This window comes from Nematostella vectensis, chromosome 10, assembly GCF_932526225.1.
Source record: "Nematostella vectensis chromosome 10, jaNemVect1.1, whole genome shotgun sequence".
NCBI classification, from domain to species: domain Eukaryota; kingdom Metazoa; phylum Cnidaria; class Anthozoa; order Actiniaria; family Edwardsiidae; genus Nematostella; species Nematostella vectensis.
Genome location: NC_064043.1, coordinates 15008866 through 15031698, shown reverse-complemented (window position 1 = coordinate 15031698; position 22833 = coordinate 15008866). Strand labels below are relative to the sequence as shown.

General features: G+C 42.3%; 1 protein-coding gene and 2 long non-coding RNA genes across 12 annotated transcripts in view; all 3 read left to right on the top strand.

The window, feature by feature from the left end:
- Positions 1–22833, top strand: part of LOC5503383 (transmembrane protein KIAA1109) — a 101839-nt gene that overhangs the window by 4753 nt on the left and 74253 nt on the right. For all 10 annotated transcript variants that reach the window (XM_048733413.1, XM_048733411.1, XM_048733412.1 and 7 more), the window contains exons 4-17: positions 1438–1504; positions 2961–3013; positions 3282–3348; positions 3918–4005; positions 4113–4199; positions 4660–4763; positions 5703–5912; positions 6917–7073; positions 7443–7567; positions 7926–8089; positions 8662–8820; positions 18807–18904; positions 19847–20308; positions 22460–22654. In XM_048733413.1, coding sequence (XP_048589370.1) covers positions 1438–1504; positions 2961–3013; positions 3282–3348; positions 3918–4005; positions 4113–4199; positions 4660–4763; positions 5703–5912; positions 6917–7073; positions 7443–7567; positions 7926–8089; positions 8662–8820; positions 18807–18904; positions 19847–20308; positions 22460–22654 — 2036 coding nt within the window. The remainder of the gene's footprint in view (positions 1–1437; positions 1505–2960; positions 3014–3281; positions 3349–3917; positions 4006–4112; positions 4200–4659; positions 4764–5702; positions 5913–6916; positions 7074–7442; positions 7568–7925; positions 8090–8661; positions 8821–18806; positions 18905–19846; positions 20309–22459; positions 22655–22833) is intronic.
- Positions 8830–18431, top strand: LOC125573082. Its single transcript, XR_007313949.1, has 2 exons — positions 8830–10166; positions 15823–18431. It is a non-coding gene; the product is annotated as an uncharacterized LOC125573082 (long non-coding RNA).
- On the top strand, positions 20315–22328 carry LOC125573081. The gene is made up of 2 exons (XR_007313948.1): positions 20315–21596; positions 21643–22328. It is a non-coding gene; the product is annotated as an uncharacterized LOC125573081 (long non-coding RNA).

Genomic DNA, 22833 nt, shown 5'->3' with positions numbered 1-22833 from the left:
TAAAGGTCATTACTCGGAAAATATGATAGTTATTAGTTCTCCATATCAATTGTTCTAAAAGTCATTACTAGAACGAGGAAAGTTACATTGTACTTAAAGCCAGATTGCGTATTGTACGAATAAAGAATGCTATTCAACTCTCATGTTCATGTTCAGAAATAATAGGATTTTCGACAAAGAAAAGGTATAAAAACAGTGAGTTTGTCATTGAACGAAACATCATCATGGCGGAGGAAGTTGTGCCGTGTGTTGACCGCGCTTTATTCCTAGAAAAGATTACGGAATTGAAGCTCCAAAAAGTAAAAAATCAGAAATCAATTTTTACATTGAAGATGGTTTGTATGAAAAAGCAAAACAATTTTTAAAGCAAAAAAAGGAGCGCATTAGTGATGATCCAATAGTTCTGTCGTCTGCCGACGAAAATACTATAAAACGGAAGAAATGGTCCTATGCCAACGGGAAGGTATGGTCAAGTGATGGGGAGGAGGTTGCTTGCAAGGCCAACATCTATGACGCATTGAAATGCGCCCAAATCAATTAATTAAATAAAAATATCTTCTACACAGTTTTGTTACGTAAAGTTTATTTTAACAAAGTCTTACCCAACCATACCCTAACCCTAACCAAAAGATACTTGAAGTTTATTTTAACAAAGTCTTACCCAACCATTCCCTAACCCTAACCCCAACGTACTTATCAAAAAAGAATGCCTGGTACATTTGAGGTCTTCCAGATTTTGCACTGGTTGGAGAATTTCCAACTGGTTGTAAAATTTCTAACAAGTTGAAAAATTTCCAACTGGTTGGCAAAAATTCCAACCAAAATGAATTTCCAACCACAACATATATGTGCAGGTATATTTCTTTATGAAGAAATCCACAGGTCTGAACACTCCATGACACTTCTTTTCCAAATTCTTATTTGATCAATTCATACAATAATTGCAAAGCAGCGGGACTCCTTCACATTCAAACCCGGAGATCAACATGAAATGCAGTTCAAGAAGAACAAAAGATCAAATGATGATCCTTGTACAAAACTGTAATCGTTTACGGAAATATTATATTGCCCAAGGAGCGTGGTTCGAATGTTGCGACATAGCGTGACACCTGAATATGTGCCATGCGTGACAAGGCACAACTTTCATATGATCACATTATTGTTTCAGCACACGGCCATAGCAGGGGCATATTATAATAATATTATGCCCTCCCTCATTAGCCTCAGAATTATAGTCAACCAATCACCCATCCCCCAAACCATATTTATCAAACTGTTATTTTTGTAAAGACAATGGGTTACCCCAACCCCCAATATCTGGAATAATATGTGGAAATTACACATGTGATTTTATTGAAATTTCTAAAAAATATATATATATATAATTATTCATTTATTATTACATGTAGTTTTTAATGTTTATGAATTTCTTTCAAGGACAAGAAAACAGTGAGCAGAGATTGAACATTTGGCTAAGCTGTGTTGAGTATCATGTGTACAGTAGGTAAGTCTATGAGCTCATCTCAAGCTGATGCTAATCCATCAATATAGCTCATCAGTCAATACACAGCTCATTAGTCAATTCCCATGCTCATTAATCAATAGACAGCTCTTTAGTCAATAGACAGCTCATCAGTCAATACACAGCTCATTAGTCAATTCCCCTGCTCATTAATCAATAGACAGCTCTTTAGTCAATAGACAGCTCTTTAGTCAATAGACAGCTCATCAGTCAATACACAGCTCATTAGTCAATTCCCCTGCTCATTAATCAATAGACAGCTCTTTAGTCAATACACAGCTCATTAGTCAGTACACAGCTTATTAGTCAATTCCCCTGCTCATTAATCAATAGACAGCTCTTTAGTCAATAGACAGCTCATTAGTCAATACACAGCTTATTAGTTGATACACAGCTCATTAGTTGATACACAGCTTATCAGTCAATACACAGCTCATCAGTCAATCACAGCTCTTTAGTCAATAGACAGCTCATCAGTCAATAGACAGCTCATCAGTCGATAGACAGCTCATTAGTCAATACACAGTTCATTAGTTGATACACAGCTCATTAGTTGATACACAGCTCATTAGTTGATACACAGCTTATCAGTCAATACACAGCTCATCAGTCAATCACAGCTCTTTAGTCAAAAGACAGCTCATCAGTCAATACACAGCTCATTATTCGATACACAGCTTATCAGTCAATACACAGCTCATCAGCCAATCACAGCTCTTTAGTCAATAGACAGGTCATCAGTCAATACACAGCTCATTAGTCAATTCACAGCTCATCTGTAAGTTGACGTCTATCCATGAGTGTTGGGAGGTACTGTAAGTTGACGTCTGTCCATGAGTGTTGGGAGGTACAGTATGTTGACGTCTGTCCATGAGTGTTGGGAGGTACTGTATGTTGACGTCTGTCCATGAGTGTTGGGAGGTACTGTATGTTGACGTCTGTCCATGAGTGTTGGGAGGTACTGTATGTTGACGTCTGTCCATGAGTGTTGGGAGGTACTGTATGTTGACGTCTGTCCATGAGTGTTGGGAGGTACAGTATGTTGACGTCTGTCCATGAGTGTTGGGAGGTACTGTATGTTGACGTCTGTCCATGAGTGTTGGGAGGTACTGTAATGAGTGTTGGGAGGTACAGTATGTTGACGTCTGTCCATGAGTGTTGGGAGGTACTGTAATGAGTGTTGGGAGGTACAGTATGTTGACGTCTGTCCATGAGTGTTGGGAGGTACTGTATGTTGACGTCTGTCCATGAGTGTTGGGAGGTACAGTATGTTGATGTCTGTCCATGAGTGTTGGGAGGTACTGTATGTTGACGTCTGTTAGGCTGCAAACACATAATCACCAATCAAAATGATATCTTTTAGGTGCAATGATTTTTAAATTAGATATCCATATTAAAAAGGCAGCTAATGTAACCTGATATTGTTTGTTCTTAACAGATCTGGCCTTTACACCAAACTTGAAGATCTTTTTAGATATGATAAATATGGGGGTGAGTTATTAAAACTGCATATTCATACTTGGCTTGCATGTTGGGTCAAATTTTTCTAGAGGCTGGCAAATCAAAGTTTTTCCTCAGATATTTATTATGTTTGTTATGTTGTTCTGTTTGTTATCTCATGCAAAGATTTCATGTACTGTATCACTTTGACATCTTTTTACCCAGTTTAAATCATCTTATTAAATTATACTTATAATGATTATAGTTATTTTAGCCTATAAAGCTTCATTTATTTTTAAGAACATTTCTTTTGTTATAGATGCAGCAAAATCAAATCAAAACATCCACGCAGTAAATGTAACGGATCCAATAAATGTAGAAATTGGGTAAGTACTGGGTTTGACACACCATTAAAAATGAAATATAAACTGTTTGAAAAAATTTAATATTATCTTTTAACAATCTATTGTATAGGATCAAACAGATATGCCCAGAGCTGTCCCCCTCCACTTTTTGAATTGTGGGGGCACACCCCGCTGCCCCTCCCCATCTGCCACCCCTGAGTATGGAACCATTAGATTTGTCTTTTTTTACATATAAAAAACAGACAGAGAGACAGACAGACAGAGAGACAGACAGACAGACAGACAGACAGACAGACAGACAGACAGACAGACAGACAGACAGATTTATTAGAGTGCTGTGAACAAAGAAGTACATAGGCCATTATTCTCTAATATTTATAAATAAGATTGTTTTTTTTCTTTTTTGGGGGAGGGGGGGTGGGGGGGACAAAAGGAAGCCTTCGACCTCAAACCCAATAAACAAAGATTTCCTCCAAATTATAGATAGATTAGATAAAACACAAAGTTGTTCTATAAGTTGTGCTATATGTGTTCAGAAATGAAGGGCTGTTTTGGTGTTTATAATGTGCTGTTTTGTTCGCAAATTTCAGGAAGGAAGCACAAGAGCCTGAAGGACGCAGTAGTCTGCCATCATGGGTACTGGATCTAGTGCCTGCTGTCAGATTTGATATCAATGTGGTATGTAGATACAGTCAACACCATTTTATTAATAGCCAACATCATTCTTATTTAATTGCCATCTTGCATCATCACTGTAACTTGAACATTCTTGTTTATTGACTCAGGGGAAGATTGCGTTTGGAAATAGACTGTTTGAGACAACACTTGGAATTCAATTTGAAAGTGCAGTTGGAATCTACACCACAACACAGGTATACGTTTTTTAAGGTTAATGGCAAACTTAAAATAAAGAGAAAAAATAGAAAATGCCACACTATTTTTTTCTTTTACTTACACAATATTTTAGATAAATTTATTAAAACTTCTTTAGTTAAAAAAAAGCTTATTTGAAAAAGTATTTCTTTCCTGGGATAACTACAGTAGTTCCCAACTTTTCCCAGCCCATATTATAATTCCAATCATAAGTTGCTTACAGAAAATTTTATCGTTGATTTTCCGTGTAAAATTAATTTAAACATGGATGATATCATGCTTTTATGGACCTCCAGTGTCACTATGGTAACAAATAATGGAAATTTAATGCATGTCTTTGAAGTCCAAATGTTAAAAAACAAGGTACTAAAAGCTTGCATTACGAAACAATGATTCATGAGAGTATGTACAAATCAAGAGAATGTTCAATTAAACCAGACTGTTCTTGTTTACCTGCAGCCCAACTCGTCTGTGGACCAATTCATGCACCTCGTCAAGTGCAATGGCAGGAATGTGAGAGTGATGCTGTTCCCAAGCCCAGGCTATAATGGTCCAAGGGATGAGTAAGTCATATCTAGACTTTTAAGGGGATGGGTGAATAGGCCAGAAGGGGTCTATGAATCTGCCAAACAATCCGCTCCATTTTTTCTTTAAATTTGTAATAAAAAAATTGTAATGATGCTTATGGCATACCTCAAGCAAGTTATCTGAAAACAAGCTCGGGTACAGATTCAAATTTGTCAACAATCTTGGATTCCAAAATTTGACCGAAGTCTCGAATTCTGACATGCAGGTTTCTGCTCCTCGGCAAGTCTGGGATTTACCAATTATTACCCTAAATTTACCAGTTGTTACCCTAAATTTACCAATTATTACCCTTAATTTACCAATTGTTACCCTAAATTTACCAGTTATTACCCTTAATTTACCAATTATTACCCTAAATTTACCAATTATTACCCTAAATTTACCAATTATTACCCTAAATTTACCAATTGTTACCCTAAATTTACCAATTGTTACCCTAAATTTACCAATTGTTACCCTTAATTTACCAATTGTTACCCTAAATTTACCAATTGTTACCCTAAACAAAAACAAACAACAAAATAAGTGAAATTTCAAGTTTATTTTAAGATGGTCACATGCTCTATTACATCTTCTGAGAAATCTAAAGCACAATCAGTCCTGAGACAGACAGAACTGTTCTTTAAGAATCTGTTTTACTAGTGTCATGCACGAACTAAGATACTAATTTCAATAGGCAGGCTGAAGTATGTGGCCAGTTAAAATCCCTATAAGCAATAAAGAATTCCTTTACCCCCCCCCCCAAAAAAAAAAAAAGACGCCATTAGGGTTACCTCTGAGAGGTTTTACTGCAGCAGCAGCTTTTAAAGTAGTTGAATCAATGAATCTCGCACTACATATTTATAACATTATATGTCCTACTTGTGATGTGAGTGTCCTTATGCCACTAATGTGTCACTTTACATAATACCTAGGCCCCCACGCTTCATGGGAGATGGGTTTGTGGTTGTCCAGTCTGGTGACTGCCGAATTACATACTACATGGATGAGCCAGGCGTTGTTCCCGAGAGTAAGGGTGAAGGCAACCTTACAGAAATCCCTGATTCAGACCCCAGCTGGGGAATAGACATAGTGTTTGTTAAAAGCACTTCAATATGCTATGGACCCTGGGTGGACAGACAGAGGTTAGTAAACCTGTCAATCAGATAGTCCACCCATCACCTCAACTGTACTCCTGACTCATTATAATCCACATCTACTTATCCTACTCCCCATCTTATTCAGCCTACCACCAATACACTTCATCCTATCATCCCAAATTTCATACTGTTGTGGTGGGAGGGGGGTGTTAACTGTCCCCTTTACTGTTGGGGTGGGCGAAGGGTGTAACTGTCCCCTTTACTATTGTGGTGGTGGGGGGGTGTAACTGTCCCCTCTACTGTTGTAGTGGGAGGGGGGTGTAACTGTCCCCTCTACTGTTGTGGTGGGAGGGGGGTGTAACTGTCCGCTCTACTGTTGTGGTGGGAGGGGGGTGTAACTGTCCCCTCTACTGTTGTGGTGGGAGGGGGGTGTAACTGTCCCCTCTACTGTTGTGGTAAGAGGGGGGTGTAACTGTCCCCTCTACTGTTGTGGTGGGAGGGGGGTGTAACTGTCCCCTCTACTGTTGTGGTGAGGGGGGTGTAACTGTCCCCTCTACTGTTGTGGTGGGAGGGGGGTGTAACTGTCCCCTTTACTGTTGTGGTGGGAGGGGGGTGTAACTGTCCCCTCTACTGTTGTGGTGGGGGGGGGTGTAACTGTCCCCTCTACTGTTGTGGTGGGAGGAGGGTGTAACTGTCCCCTTTACTGTTGTGGTGGGGGGGGGGGGGGGTGTAACTGTTCCCTCCCCCTAGTTATAGCCGTGCTGCTCTCACCTCTTTTTTCTTGACTACTCACAGCTATGTACAGTACCACCCTCCCATTCTCACTTACTTAATTCTGTCCCCTGCTCCATCCCTATAAAAAAAAATACGACATACTGTACTACCTCTTGGTACCACTAAGTACTTCAAAGCATGGTCCCTCCCTAAACATTGAATATGTGACCTGATGGCTCAATTAAGTTTCCCCATTTTTAATATGAGTATCTAGCTCTCCTTGCTTTTTGGCTATTGTTTTCTCACTTTTTTCATTGTATTGTTTTATTTGACAGGGAGGCACTCCAGCGTTTCTTCTACCCTCTGGACTACCAAGAAATGGCTGTCACAAAACCCCTTGTTCCTGGCCAGCTGCGCATCCACACAGGACTTGACATCAAGTTTGACTTTGAGAATGAAGCAAGTTTAGATATACTGTTTTCCAAGAACCAGGTACTGGCTCTCACATTTGAAATATTTTAAAATATTAGGAAACTCTATTTGTAAGCAGTGCTTAGGGAGAGTAGTCTGGTTATAAGGATAGTAAAATCCATTGCTTGTAAGTTTGGTAAAAAGCAGGATTTGTAAATGAATTGAGAGATGCAGTACATTATTTGTCTGTTGATAAAAAAACACAATACATTCTGAGATGTGTTGAGTTTTTATCTCTGGTTTTTAAATGTTTATGAGCTTTTTGACAGTAGTTCTGGGAATATTAAACACAACAAAGCAAAAGCAAAGCAAAACCAAATATATTTTCGTTTTGGCATTTTGATGGCTTTGATTCATTGTAGATAACGTTTGATATTTTTCGTGTGACAGGAAACCCGTGCAGTGCATGTTTGTGTTGGGGCTGGGTCGCACATTGGGGTTTATCAGCCCTGGACCGTCAACGACTATGGCTATACCACATCTGTCGTCACCAAGTTGCTTAACGTGGATGCAAGGTACTTAGTTTATTCTCATGTAACTGAACTTTGAATAACCCTCAAACATGGAGAGAGCAAGAAAATGTCATGGTTAAAAGTTATTGTGAAAGAAGTCAGTTCCCTTCCTTGACGTGTTTATGACTTTAGCAAATAGCAACGACCTTGGAATGTTCACATACCCTTTAAAAAGCCCTTGGATTCAATTAAAATATCACAACAGCTTCGATGTGAAAAGTAGAATTCTAATCGTGTGATGTCTACACAGTTCTGTTCTGTTGTTACATAAGATTGAGTGAGGCATTTGCCTCATTATCGCCCTTTGGCACTTCCCCTTTAACCACACTCACTTTGACATGTTCTCTTGTTTTGTGTGCAGCACAAGCATGTCCTTTCGCAACTTATTCGAGGCAGACACCCTTGACCTTGCATTCCACATGTCTTTTCCACGTGTTTGGAACCAGACCCAGCACTGGGCATGTGACGTCAACGTTCACAAGGTCACGTGGTACTTTGTCTTCACCCACAAGTGGTACTTCCAAGGTATGGTGAACACTTATTCTAAACTCTCTTCAAGCCAAACTGATCACAAGGAAACCCTCCAATATTTAATATAAAAAAGGTGACAAAAGAGAAAAAATGTTGTATATAACTTCCACTAGTTATACTGGTTAGGAAGACACAACTGAGCGAGGCTCCAAATCAAGCGCACCCGTAAGCACTGTCACTGAGGGTGGTCAATGCCAGAGGGTTTATTGCGTCCCCTGTGGTTCTTTTACATTCCTTCATTCAGATTAGAGTAGTTCAGCTTGAAGAGATGGGACATTCGGTTCAGTGTCCTTATTTGATAAGACTGGTAACACAAAAGAGTAACTCCAACTCATTTCTGACAAAAATTAGAATCAAGACTATAAAGATAAGAATAAAAAAATCCCCAGTCAGAGCTAGCATTCGACCTGCGTCACAGCCAGGACGCCGACGCCCTAGCACACTAGAGCAAACGTGCTTCTTATTGCAACAAATCAAGAATAACAACAACGACAACAAGACAAGGACATTTCAATCTTACAAAAAAATTCACATGCCCTAGAATAACTATAATATTCTTTTGTTAGAATTGCTTGAGGACTGGTCAGTGAACTATCGGCCGGACCTTCTGACGTTTGTCCCATATGAGTGGCAGTTTAACATCGTGCTGCACGACTTTGAGATGATTTGGATCGCGAACGAACACAACTGGATTGAGTGCTCGTCCAACCCCAGGCAGGAGAATGGTAGGCCTCATCACTGGAAAAATGGTATAAATAGACAGAAAACCTACAGACCAACTCTAGATAAGATGGTATAAATAGACAGAAAACCTACAGACCAACTCTAGATAAGATGGTATAAATAGACAGAAAACCTACAGACCAACTCTAGATAAGATGGTATAAATAGACAGAAAACCTACAGACCAACTCTAGATGAGATGGTATAAATAGACAGAAAACCTACAGACCAACTCTAGATGAGATGGTATAAATAGACAGAAAACCTACAGACCAACTCTAGATAAGATGGTATAAATAGACAGAAAACCTACAGACCAACTCTAGATAAGATGATATAAATAGACAGAAAACCTACAGACCAACTCTAGATAAGATGGTATAAATAGACAGAAAACCTACAGACCAACACTAGATAAGATGGTATAAATAGACAGAAAACCTACATACCAACTCTAGATAAGATGGTATAAATAGATAGAAAACCTACAGACCAACTCTAGATGAGATGGTATAAATAGATAGAAAACCAACCGACCAACTCTAGATAAGATGGTATAAATAGACATAAAACCTACTGACCAACTCTAGATAAGATGGTATAAATAGACAGAAAACCTACAGACCAACTCTAGATAAGATGGTAAAAATAGACATAAAACCCACCGACCAACTCTAGATGAGATGGTATAAATAGACATAAAACCTACCGACCAACTCTAGATGAGATGGTATAAATAGATAGAAAACCTACAGACCAACTCTAGATGAGATGGTATAAATAGACAGAAAACCTACAGACCAACTCTAGATGAGATGGTATAAATAGATAGAAAACCTACAGACCAACTCTAGATGAGATGGTATAAATAGACAGAAAACCTACAGACCAACTCTAGATAAGATGGTATAAATAGACAGAAAACCTACAGACCAACTCTAGATAAGATGGTATAAATAGACAGAAAACCTACAGACCAACTCTAGATGAGATGGTATAAATAGATATAAAAACCTACAGACCAACTCTAGAGGAGATGATATAAATAGATATAAAAACCTACAGACCAACTCTAGATGAGATGGTATAAATAGATAGAAAACCTACAGACCAACTCTAGATGAGATGATATAAATAGACAGAAAACCTACAGACCAACTCTAGATGAGATGGTATTAATAGACAGAAAACCTACAGACCAACTCTAGATGAGATGGTATAAATAGACAGAAAACCTACAGACCAACTCTAGATAAGATGGTATAAATAGACAGAAAACCTACAGACCAACTCTAGATAAGATGGTATAAATAGACAGAAAACCTACAGACCAACTCTAGGTAAGATGGTATAAATAGACAGGAAACCTACAGACCAACTCTAGATGAGATGGTATAAATAGACAGAAAACCTACAGACCAACTCTAGATGAGATGGTATAAATAGACAGAAAACCTACAGACCAACTCTAGATGAGATGGTATAAATAGACAGAAAACCTACAGACCACTCTAGATAAGATGGTATAAATAGACAGAAAACCTACAGACCACTCTAGATAAGATGGTATAAATAGACAGAAAACCTACAGACCAACTCTAGATAAGATGGTATAAATAGACAGAAAACCTACAGACCAACTCTAGATAAGATGATATTGAAGAAAATACTCCTCGATGTTCAATTGATTTTATTGACAAAGATGAGGAAGTCCTATGGCAATACAATAAATCAAGGATTATAATTAAACTGAGGATTACAAATAACGGTAACTAGGATATAACAAATGAACGCGTAGGACTTACATGAATAATGTTCAAAACAAGATGGCCGGCTGCTCTCTTCTGGGCCGGTCAGCGGTCTTACATAAGACCTAGGCCCTAGCGGCCAGCGTTACACACTCTTCATCCCCCCCAGTCCGTGAGTCTATACTAAGTCTAGAGTCTATACAAGGCTAGACGAACGGACTCCTGCTACTGTCCAATTCCCTGTCTCTGGTTCGTAGCGTTTTGGTCGTGTTCTCGCACGAGTTGGCCTTCTAGGTTCAGGGAGTGGCTGCGGGGCCTGAGATGAGGCGTCAGGCATACAAGAGGATACAGGGTCATTGTTGGCTTGAGTGGTAGGTGGTGTTTCAGCGACGGGTTCAGCGGGTGGAACTGTCTGGTTGCACTCTGTGGGTATGACGGGATGGCTACCGTGTGAGAGTTGGGTGGTGACGTGAGGATTGCCCGTCAATGGTCCACTGCCTGTGGGAGGCGACGGTGAGCTGTTAAGTGTGGGTTGACACTCTGGAGATCTGGGTGGAGGTGGTGGCGTCCTGTACTGATGGTCTGGGGTGGGCGTGGCCGGGGTGTATGCACGAAGGAACCGACGATTACGCAGGGTCAACCGTCCTGAGCCATCCACCTTTATCCTGTATTGGTCGTGGCCTGGCGACTCCACTACCATGCCTGAGCGGTCCCATTTGTTCGGGTGTGGGCCCTGCTGGTTCTGGATGAAGACCCTTTCACCTAGCTTCAGAGGTCGAAGTGGTTTGGAGTGGCTCGTCAATGATTCGGTGGTACGTGATATGCGGGTCCGAAGGGCATCTTCCTTTGCCGCCCATGCTTGCCGCCACAGGGGTCGGATGTGTGGATTAGAGAACTTCTCTAGTCGATTGACGAACATGAGGGAGTCTCGAAGGGGTCGGCCGAATATGATTTGGGCTGGTGAAAGGTCGCAGTCCCGGTCCGGTGTGTTTCGTAGCTGTAACATGGCACGCAGGAAGCGATCGTTGTCAAGGCTGCCGTTAGGACCAGTATTGGACATCAGGAGACGTTTAGCTGTTTTGACTGCCACTTCTGCTCTCCCGTTGGATTGTGGGAAGCCGACAGAAGACAGGCGGTGTTTGATCCCCCAAAGTCGGAGAAAGGTCTCGGTGCCGCCTGCTGTGAACTCTGGTCCGCCATCGCTTGATATCTCTGTTGGCACGCCAAAGGTGGCGAAGAATGCTCGGAGGTGACGGACCAGGCCAGCGGAGCCCCCTAGGTCAGTACCTGCGGTGGAGCTGAGGACCTCCACCCATCCAGAGAGCCGGTCTCCGACAACTAGGTAGTGGCGGCCACCAAAGTCGAAGAAGTCAGCGTAGACAGCCTCGAACGGGGTAGATGGCGGAGAGGTCGGGAGGGGCGGTGTGGCCGCTTGTGACGGGGCGTTGCGGTTGCAATCTGTGCATCCGTCTCTGGTGCCCTGAATGTCCCGTGACATCCCCGGCCAGAAGACAATGGCACGCGCTTGCTGCTCCATAGTAGAGGCTCCTTGATGTGCGGCGTGTAAGTGCTGGAGGACCCGTTTGCGGAGGGACATGGGCACAACCACACGGTCGTTGAGTAGTAGAACGCCATCCTGTGCATATATCGACTCACAGAGATGTCCGAGACTTGAAAGCGCCGGGTCGTTAGGGTCAACCACAACATCTTGTTCAATGAGGCGTAGGAGGTGACCTAGGCATGGGTCCGTAGCAGTCTCTTGTGCGAGGATCGGCCACGAGATGGCCCCAAGATCATGTGCGTCGTTCCTGATGGAGGCCATGAGGGCCGACTCAACCATGTCCGGTACACTAGGAGTTGAAGTTGCGAGACTGTTAGTTGAGCCTGATGGGGATGGGTGTCTTGATGTGGCGTCAGCCGCCTGGTTACTTTTTCCCGGTCGATGGGTGATGGTGAAGCGCCACGGGAGGGTACGCTGCTTTAACCTGAACAGACGGGAGTTGGTGATCTCATCGAGGGTGCGATCGCCGAAGATTTTGACTAGGGGCTTGTGGTCGGTGACTACCACAAGGTTGTCGCAACCCTGTGTGAAGTACCGGGTTTGCTCGAGACCCCAGGCAACGGCCAGGGCCTCTCCCTCGATGGCTGCGTAACGTTGTTCGGCTGGGGAAAGGAAGCGTGAGCCAGCCAGAGTGATCCGCCATCCTCCTGGGCAGCAGTCAGGTATACCAGAGGGGCAGCTACAGTGTTGCTGGAGGAGGAAATAACCAATACCTCTTCGGGACCAGTCGGGGCGAAGGCAGGTGCGCCTCTGCATGTCGTAGATTTCCACGCCCTCGCGGATTGCCTGAACAATGGCTTCTTTGGACTCTTGGAAGGCAGACTCCAGGTCAGGTGACCAGGTGAATTTGCACCGTGGGCTTAGGAATGGCTTAAACGGCGCCATGGTCTCGCGCAATTGGGCGTAGTTGGCCACCTGGTTGACCAGACCGAACCAGCTTCTGATGTCTGTCGTCGATTCAGGAGTGGGGAAATCACGGATGGCATCCAGGTACTTAGGGAGTGGCTCTATGGTTGAGTCGGACACCCTAAAGCCGGCGAAGTCCACGCACTTTTCGGCGAACTGAAATTTGTCGGGGTTCAGTACTATACCGGACTGGCCTACGCATGTAAGGAAGTCGATGGATCGCCACCAGTGTTGTTCTAGGTCAGTATCATAGTGCATTGTGTCGTCCACACACCGCTCTTTGCGCTCAAAGGCTGATAGGATAGCATCGAAACGACGGTTGTAGCCATCCCCTGACGAGAGGAATCCTTGTGGTGCCCTGGTGTAGCGCCAGCGCCCGAAGGGCGTAATGAAAGTGGTCAGGTGTCGATCTGCCTCGCGTAAGGGAACGCTGTGATAGCCGTTCCAAGCGTCGGTGACGGTCTTCCAGGTGTCCTTCGGAATTCGGCGGGCGAGGTGGAAGGGAGACTCCATGGCAAAGGTCTCGCGCTGGCAGAATTTGTTTAGTGGCGAGAGATCCACAGTCCGGCGCGGTGAGCCGTCGTGCTTCCGGGTCACAACCATGCGGTGGCACCATGTGACAGGTTCCCCGTACGGCACTCGTTCGATGACACCAAGGGCCTCGTCCCGGAGAAGGTCGTCGTATACCTTTTGCTGCCAGTGAAGAGGGATGGTGGCCGGGGTGTGGCACGCTCTGGGTGTGGCTGCTGGGTCTACATGTATCTCGATGGGTGGTCCGTCCATGCACGGGAGCGCACGATGGGGGCAGGTGTTGAACGTCGAGGAGGCATACCTCTCGAGTAGCCAGTCTTTCATGCGGCCATTGTTCTCCGGGGTGCAGGGGAATGGCAGTTCCGACGGACGTTGTGGTGGCACCGTACGCTGGGGACAATGACAGGTCGGATCAGAAGGGGTGTTTGGTGCTGTGCAGCCGCCGTTGATGGAACGGGTGGCGTTGATGGATGAGTGCGGCTCTGGTATGCTGCGGCCATGGGGGGTAGGTCGGCGGCCGTCGTGTCTTCCAACCGGGTTCGTCGGGAAGTCCGTAGATAGGAGACCGAGGTTGAGGAGGGACTCATAGGAGAGGTACATAGCTCGGACTGAGCTGCTCACGTACACCATGGAACGGCAGCACGTGGCCTCACCGTTGGGAGGAGCTGTGGAGAGTTTAGCGAAGAAAGCACCGTCGATGGCTATTGGAGACCGGTTGGCGGCCGACAAGCTGAGGTTGACCGGTTGCAGATCATCGCGCGAGAAGCCGCATGCAAGGAACTCCTCTAGAGACCAAAGGTCGGACTGGGCACCAGTGTCGGCCACGGCTGATATCTGAGCTACGAGGTGATCGCGAGGACGGGAAGTGGCTCCCGAAGCTGATGGAGTATCGAGCGATATAGTGATGTTTGTCCGCGGATGATCACGGAGTTGAGCTCGTCGCCACTCCCCCTTGGTGAAGATATGGTGATCCAGTTTGGCGGGCCCGTTCTGTGGTCTACCACGAGAGCGAGGTACGGCTCCGGATTGTAGAGATGCGATCTGGGAGATCGGGCCTGACTCGATGGCGGACTGTTGACTTTTGGCTGGTTGTCGCCTTTTGCGCCTACGGGCTCTGTAGCAATCGATGCATACCTGATGAGGTTTGGAATTCCAGCCCCGAGATCCTTCTGAGAAGACGTGAAATGACACTTTACAATCAGGACAGGAGGCCTGTCGTGATTTCTCTGCTGCGCTTGGTGACTGGTCTGAGGGTGGCGTGTTTTTGTTACGCTGGAAGGACGACATCGCGGACAGGGTTGAAGACGGTAGGGCGTTGCGAGCCATCTCTTTACTCTCCACCGAGGCAATGACGTCATTAATTGGGTTGGTCAAGATATCTGTAATGCCCAGAGTCTCACGCCTTATGTCTGAGTCGTAAATGCCATTTAAAAGGACGTCGCGTATGATGTGGTCGGTGTAGTCAACGGGTTGGCCACACGCACATGCTGCTGTGTATGCGCACGTTTCCGCTTTTCCCCGCACCCTGGCTGCGAATGCACGAAAGGTTTCGTCCCGTTCCTGTTTTAACTGGAGCAGCTCGGTACGGAGGACACATGTAGCGATAGGAATGACAGCTAGCGAGCGCATGGCTGCGGTAAAATCTTGCAAGGGCAACGAGGTGGCTCCTGGGTTGGCTTTCAGTAGGCTGTCCCCGAGGTCAGGGCCGGCACACTGGAACAGTTGGAAAGGCGCCTGGGCGTCAGTGATGCAAGATCCAGAACGGAAAACCCCCCATCGGCGCATGAATATGTTCCATTCCTCGATAGAGATCCCTATGTCCACTTTGGGTCGGTCGAGTTTCGGGCCTCGGGCCGGCGGTGGGGCAGTAGGAGCGGGAGGTAGTGCTTGATGTGCGAGGCCGTGGTTATTTAGTAACGCTACGGCGATTGCATCAGAGACATCCTGTGTTTTGAAGTCGCAGTTGGGTACCGAACATTCGACGATCACCATGATAATGACTTCCTCATGAAGAAAATACTCCTCGATGTTCAATTAATTTTATTGACAAAGATGAGGAAGTCCTATGGCAATACAATAAATCAAGGATTATAATTAAACTGAGGATTACAAATAACGGTAACTAGGATATAACAAATGAACGCGTAGGACTTACATGAATAATGTTCAAAACAAGATGGCCGGCTGCTCTCTTCTGAGCCGGTCAGCGGTCTTACATAAGACCTAGGCCCTAGCGGCCAGCGTTACACACTCTTCAGATATAAATAGACAGAAAACCTACAGACCAACTCTAGATGAGATGGTATAAATAGACAGAAAACCTACAGACCAACTCTAGATGAGATGGTATAAATAGACAGAAAACCTACAGACCAACTCTAGATAAGATGGTATAAATAGACAGAAAACCTACAGACCAACTCTAGATGAGATGGTATAAATAGACAGAAAACCTACAGACCAACTCTAGATGAGATGGTATAAATAGACAGAAAACCTACAGACCAACTCTAGATAAGATGGTATAAATAGACAGAAAACCTACAGACCAACTCTAGATGAGATGGTATAAATAGACAGAAAACCTACAGACCAACTCTAGATAAGATGGTATAAATAGACAGAAAACCTACAGACCAACTCTAGATAAGATGGTATAAATAGACAGAAAACCTACAGACCAACTCTAGATAAGATGATAAAAATAGACAGAAAACCTACAGACCAACTCTAGATAAGATGGTATAAATAGACAGAAAACCTACAGACCAACTCTAGATGAGATGGTATAAATAGACAGAAAACCTACAGACCAACTCTAGATGAGATGGTATAAATAGACAGAAAACCTACAGACCAACTCTAGATAAGATGGTATAAATAGACAGAAAACCTACAGACCAACTCTAGATAAGATGATAAAAATAGACAGAAAACCTACAGACCAACTCTAGATAAGATGGTATAAATAGACAGAAAACCTACAGACCAACTCTAGATGAGATGGTATAAATAGACAGAAAACCTATAGACCAACTCTAGATGAGATGGTATAAATAGACAGAGAACCTACAGACCAACTCTAGATAAGATGGTATAAATAGATAGAAAACCTACAGACCAACTCTAGATAAGATGGTATAAATAGATAGAAAACCTACAGACTGACTCTAGATAAGATGGTATAAATAGACAGAAAACCTACAGACCAACTCTAGATGAGATGGTATAAATAGACAGAAAACCTACAGACCAACTCTAGATAAGATGGTATAAATAGACAGAAAACCTACAGACCAACTCTAGATAAGATAGTACAAATAGACAGAAAACCTACAGACCAACGCTAGATAAGATGGTATAAATAGACAGAAAACCTACAGACCAACTCTAGATAAGATGGTATAAATAGACAGAAAACCTACAGACCAACTCTAGATAAGATGGTATAAATAGACAGAAAACCTACAGACCAACTCTAGATAAGATGGTATAAATAGACAGAAAACATACAGACCAACTCTAGATAAGATAGTATAAATAGACAGAAAACCTACAGACCAACTCTAGATGAGATGGTATAAATAGACAGAAAACCTACAGACCAACTCTAGATAAGATAGTATAAAAAGACAGAAAACCTACAGACCAACTCTAGATAAGATGGTATAAATAGACAGAAAACCTACAGACCAACTCTAGATGAGATGGTATAAATAGACAGAAAACCTACAGACCAACTCTAGATGAGATGGTATAAATAGACAGAAAACCTACAGACCAACTCTAGATAAGATGGTATAAATAGACAGAAAACCTACAGACCAATTCTAGATGAGATGGTATAAATAGACAGAAAACCTACCGACCAACTCTAGATGAGATGGTATAAATAGACAGAAAACCTACAGACCAACTCTAGATAAGATGGTATAAATAGACAGAAAACCTACAGACCAACTCTAGATAAGATGGTATAAATAGACAGAAAACCTACAGACCAACTCTAGATAAGATGGTATAAATAGACAGAAAACCTACAGACCAACTCTAGATGAGATGGTATAAATAGACAGAAAACCTACAGACCAACTCTAGATGAGATGGTATAAATAGACAGAAAACCTACAGACCAACTCTAGATGAGATGGTATAAATAGACAGAAAACCTACAGACCAACTCTAGATAAGATGGTATAAATAGACAGAAAACCTACAGACCAATTCTAGATAAGATGGTATAAATAGACAGAAAACCTACCGACCAACTCTAGATGAGATGGTATAAATAGACAGAAAACCTACAGACCAACTCTAGATAAGATGGTATAAATAGACAGAAAACCTACAGACCAACTCTAGATAAGATGGTATAAATAGACAGAAAACATACAGACCAACTCTAGATAAGATAGTATAAATAGACAGAAAACCTACAGACCAACTCTAGATGAGATGGTATAAATAGACAGAAAACCTACAGACCAACTCTAGATGAGATGGTATAAATAGACAGAAAACCTACAGACCAACTCTAGATAAGATGGTATAAATAGATAGAAAACCTACAGACCAACTCTAGATAAGATGGTATAAATAGACAGAAAACCTACAGACCAACTCTAGATAAGATGGTATAAATAGACAGAAAACATACAGACCAACTCTAGATAAGATAGTATAAATAGACAGAAAACCTACAGACCAACTCTAGATGAGATGGTATAAATAGACAGAAAACCTACAGACCAACTCTAGATGAGATGGTATAAATAGACAGAAAACCTACAGACCAACTCTAGATAAGATGGTATAAATAGATAGAAAACCTACAGACCAACTCTAGATAAGATGGTATAAATAGACAGAAAACATACAGACCAACTCTAGATAAGATGGTATAAATAGACAGAAAACCTACAGACCAACTCTATGAATGGTGGTATAGAGAGACAAAAAAGTCTACAGACGAAAGATGGTATTAATAGGCAAAAAATCTTGTTGATCTGCGTAGTGATCTGGTGAAGGTTGAAGTAGGATGTTGTACTGTATGTCCCTTCATCACAGTTAAGAGACGAAAAAGGACGGTTCAGAAAGGTCGGCCCATGTCTCAGTATTTTGCAGGCTAAATATACATCAGTGTTAAATGCAATGTTGTGTTTTTTAAGAACCATCTCTGCATTCTGCTCATTTATTTCCCTATCGTTATCCACCTAATAGCGACGTTGTTATTTTTCGTCAGCCGAACTTGCCTTCTGTGGTGAAGTGTTTGACTTGACCTTTGTCCTTCAATTCTTGCGCTTCCTGCCAGAGTTTGAAGACATCAAGTTCTTCCTACAGGTGAACAAAACTATATACTGTACATTCCGCTGATCACGTGGTTATTATCTGATATTTGAGAGGAAGAACACACCTGGACTGCAAAGCGCGCAGAACCTCGCTCCTCCCATATCTTAATCATTGTCTTGAGGTAGCATAGGGGGTTGTCTTGAGAACTATAGGGGGGAAGAGGTATAGTACTATAAATTTGTTGCTCAGAGTCGGTGGTACTGACTTCTCTAGCGAGGGGACCTGGGTCTGATGAGCTGGTGTAATTTTGGCTTTCCGCATTGGCGGGATGCTCTTGTCTTCTCAGGGTAGTTTCTCAAGGTAGACTCTCTCATACCACTCAGTAGGACACTAAGAAATCACGTGATGTTTTGACTGGTAAATTCACGCGCTTCCTTATTCACGCCAAAATAAACACAGAAATGGCTGCGACCGTCATGCCAGAGAGTGACAGAAACATAAAATCTTCAATTAAATTAAGCCCTTTTTGACTATTTGAGTGTTTCGTAAGTGCTGAATAGGTTTGTTGTTATTGTTGTTGTTATTTTGCGAACCGTGCACGAGTTTGCCACTCAAAACGTCACGCGATTTCCTAGTGCAAGGCGCCTGTTTTTCTAGGACTTAAGAAAAGCGCTAGGGACGCGTTTTTAAGACTTACTTTCCGTGATATAGATTATATACAGAAGAAAAAGTTGTCTTACAATTTCGAAGTTCTCCTGTACTAAAACCTAAAAGTGTATTTTTCAACCCCATTCCATCCACTTTAAGTTAGACGGACATAGCAAAATATTGCATTGTCTGATAATTAAATGTAACTTGATAAACCTTTATGGTTATCTTAGTTATCCCTCATTAGTTACCTCTTAACAGCTATTTTCAAGCTTTCCGAAATTACGCTAAAATCCCTCTTCAGCAAATGGCCCATTAAATGGCTCCATGCTATTATTACTACAGGTTGAAAAGCTGGTGGCGCGTGCATGCCTTCCTGAATACGACACCCTTCGTAGGAGCTTCCTCTCACTCTCAAGGACTTCTAACAAGCGTGGACCCCAGGCTGCTGGCATGCGCTCACGGTCATCCACCACCACAGCACTGCCGGAGGAAGGCATTGATAGCGGTGACGAAACCACCACGGGCATGGGGGGAGGGGACGGGATGTTCACTAACATATTCCGGCGATACACAGACGTCAGTCGTGGATGGGTGGATGTCATGTCCGTTCCCATCATGGGGTTGTCTTTAGGTTACATGTACCACCCTGTTATCCCGAATAGCAAGTACGACGTCCCTCGGGATCGACCACTGCTATGGGAGCCCTTGGATATGGAGCCGGACGTTATCACGCTGGAGCTGGAGGCGGGGCCTGCTGCACTCCGCCTGTTTGGGTCCCTGCTCAGGATTTTGAATGGGATCAAGGTTAGATAAAGAACTGACATTGACACATAGAATAGTACAGATCAAGGTTAGATAAAGAACTGACATTGGCACATAGAATAGTACAGATCAAGATTAGATAAAGAACTGACATTGGCACATAGAATAGTACAGATCAAGGTTAGATAAAGAACTGACATTGGCACATAGAATAGTGCAGATCAAGATTAGATAAAGAACTGACATTGGCACATAGAATAGTACAGATCAAGGTTAGATAAAGAACTGACATTGGCACATAGAATAGTACAGATCAAGGTTAGATAAAGAACTGACATTGGCACATAGAATAGTACAGATCAAGGTTAGATAAAGAACTGACATTGGCACATAGAATAGTACAGATCAAGGTTAGATAAAGAACTGACATTGGCACATAGAATAGTACAGATCAAGGTTAGATAAAGAACTGACATTGGCACATAGAATAGTACAGATCAAGGTTAAATAAAGAACTGACATTGGCACATAGAATAGTACAGATCAAGGTTAGATAAAGAACTGACATTGGCACATAGAATAGTACAGATCACGGTTAGATAAAGAACTGACATTGGCACATAGAAGGGTACAGATCAAGGTTAGATAAAGAACTGACATTGGCACATAGAATAGTACAGATCAAGGTTAGATAAAGAACTGACATTGGCACATAGAATAGTACAGATCAAGGTTAGATAAAGAACTGACATTGGCACATAGAATAGTGCAGATCGAGGTTAGATAAAGAACTGACATTGGCACATAGAATAGTACAGATCACGGTTAGATAAAGAACTGACATTGGCACATAGAATAGTACAGATCACGGTTTGATAAAGAACCGACATTGGCATATAGAATAGTACAGATCAAGGTTAGATAAAGAACCGACATTGGCACATAGAATAGTACAGATCAAGGTTAGATAAAGAACTGACATTGGCACATAGAATAGTACAGATCAAGGTTAGATAAAGAACTGACATTGGCACATAGAATAGTACAGATCAAGGTTAGATAAAGAACTGACATTGGCACATAGAATAGTACAGATCAAGGTTAGATAAAGAACTGACATTGGCACATAGAATAGTACAGATCAAGGTTAGATAAAGAACTGACATTTGCACATAGAATAGTACAGATCAAGGTTAGATAAAGAACTGACATTGGCACATAGAATAGTACAGATCACGGTTAGATAAAGAACTGACATTGGCACATAGAATAGTTCAGATCACGGTTAGATAAAGAACTGACATTGGCACATAGAATAGTACAGATCACGGTTAGATAAAGAACTGACATTGGCACATAGAAGGGTACAGATCAAGGTTAGATAAAGAACTGACATTGGCACATAGAATAGTACAGATCAAGGTTAGATAAAGAACTGACATTGGCACATAGAATAGTACAGATCAAGGTTAGATAAAGAACTGACATTGGCACATAGAATAGTACAGATCAAGGTTAGATAAAGAACTGACATTGGCAAATAGAATAGTGCAGATCACGTTTAGATAAAGAACTGGCATTGGCACATAGAATAGTGCAGATCAAGGTTAGATAAAAAACTGACATTGGCACATAGAATAGTACAGATCAAGGTTAGATAAAGAACTGACATTTGCACATAGAATAGTACAGATCAAGGTTAGATAAAGAACTGACATTGGCACATAGAATAGTACAGATCAAGGTTAGATAAAGAACCGACATTGGCATATAGAATAGTACAGATCAAGGTTAGATAAAGAACTGACATTGGCACATAGAATAGTACAGATCAAGGTTAGATAAAGAACTGACATTGGCACATAGAATTGTACAGATCAAGGTTAGATAAAGAACTGACATTGGCACATAGAATAGTGCAGATCAAGGTTAGATAAAGAACTGACATTGGCACATAGAATAGTACAGATCAAGGTTAGATAAAGAACTGACATTGGCACATAGAATAGTACAGATCAAGGTTAGATAAAGAACTGACATTGGCACATAGAATAGTACAGATCACGTTTAGATAAAGAACTGATTTTGTCATATAGAATAAGGAGATACAGGACTGACTTAGTCTCACAGAATAGTTAGATAAAGGAGTGACTTTGACTCACAGAATACTACCTTTTTCGCTCTATTTTGTAGGAGAACTACTTCGGCATGGATCAGGTGTTCCAGGAGTGTGTCTCATTGATCAATGCTAAGGGCGCGGGCGAGGGGCTGAGGACCCGTGTAACCACGCCCGAGCCTGTGCGAGAGACAATCAATATGTTCAGCTTGCGTCCGCTAGAGGCAAACTTATACATCAGCTTGTACGACTTCAAGACGGAGCTCACAAAGGTACTCAAAACGCTCTAAAAACAGTCTTTCTAAGCATTGCACTCGAGAATTCACATGGATTTTCTATGTGCTACCTGGTGAATGTGAACTTAAAAACAAAAAATAAACAAACAAAAAATTAAAAGCAGTTCGCCGATTTCCTTCGCATTGTATGGCCGGTTCTTCTTTTAGTGTAAACG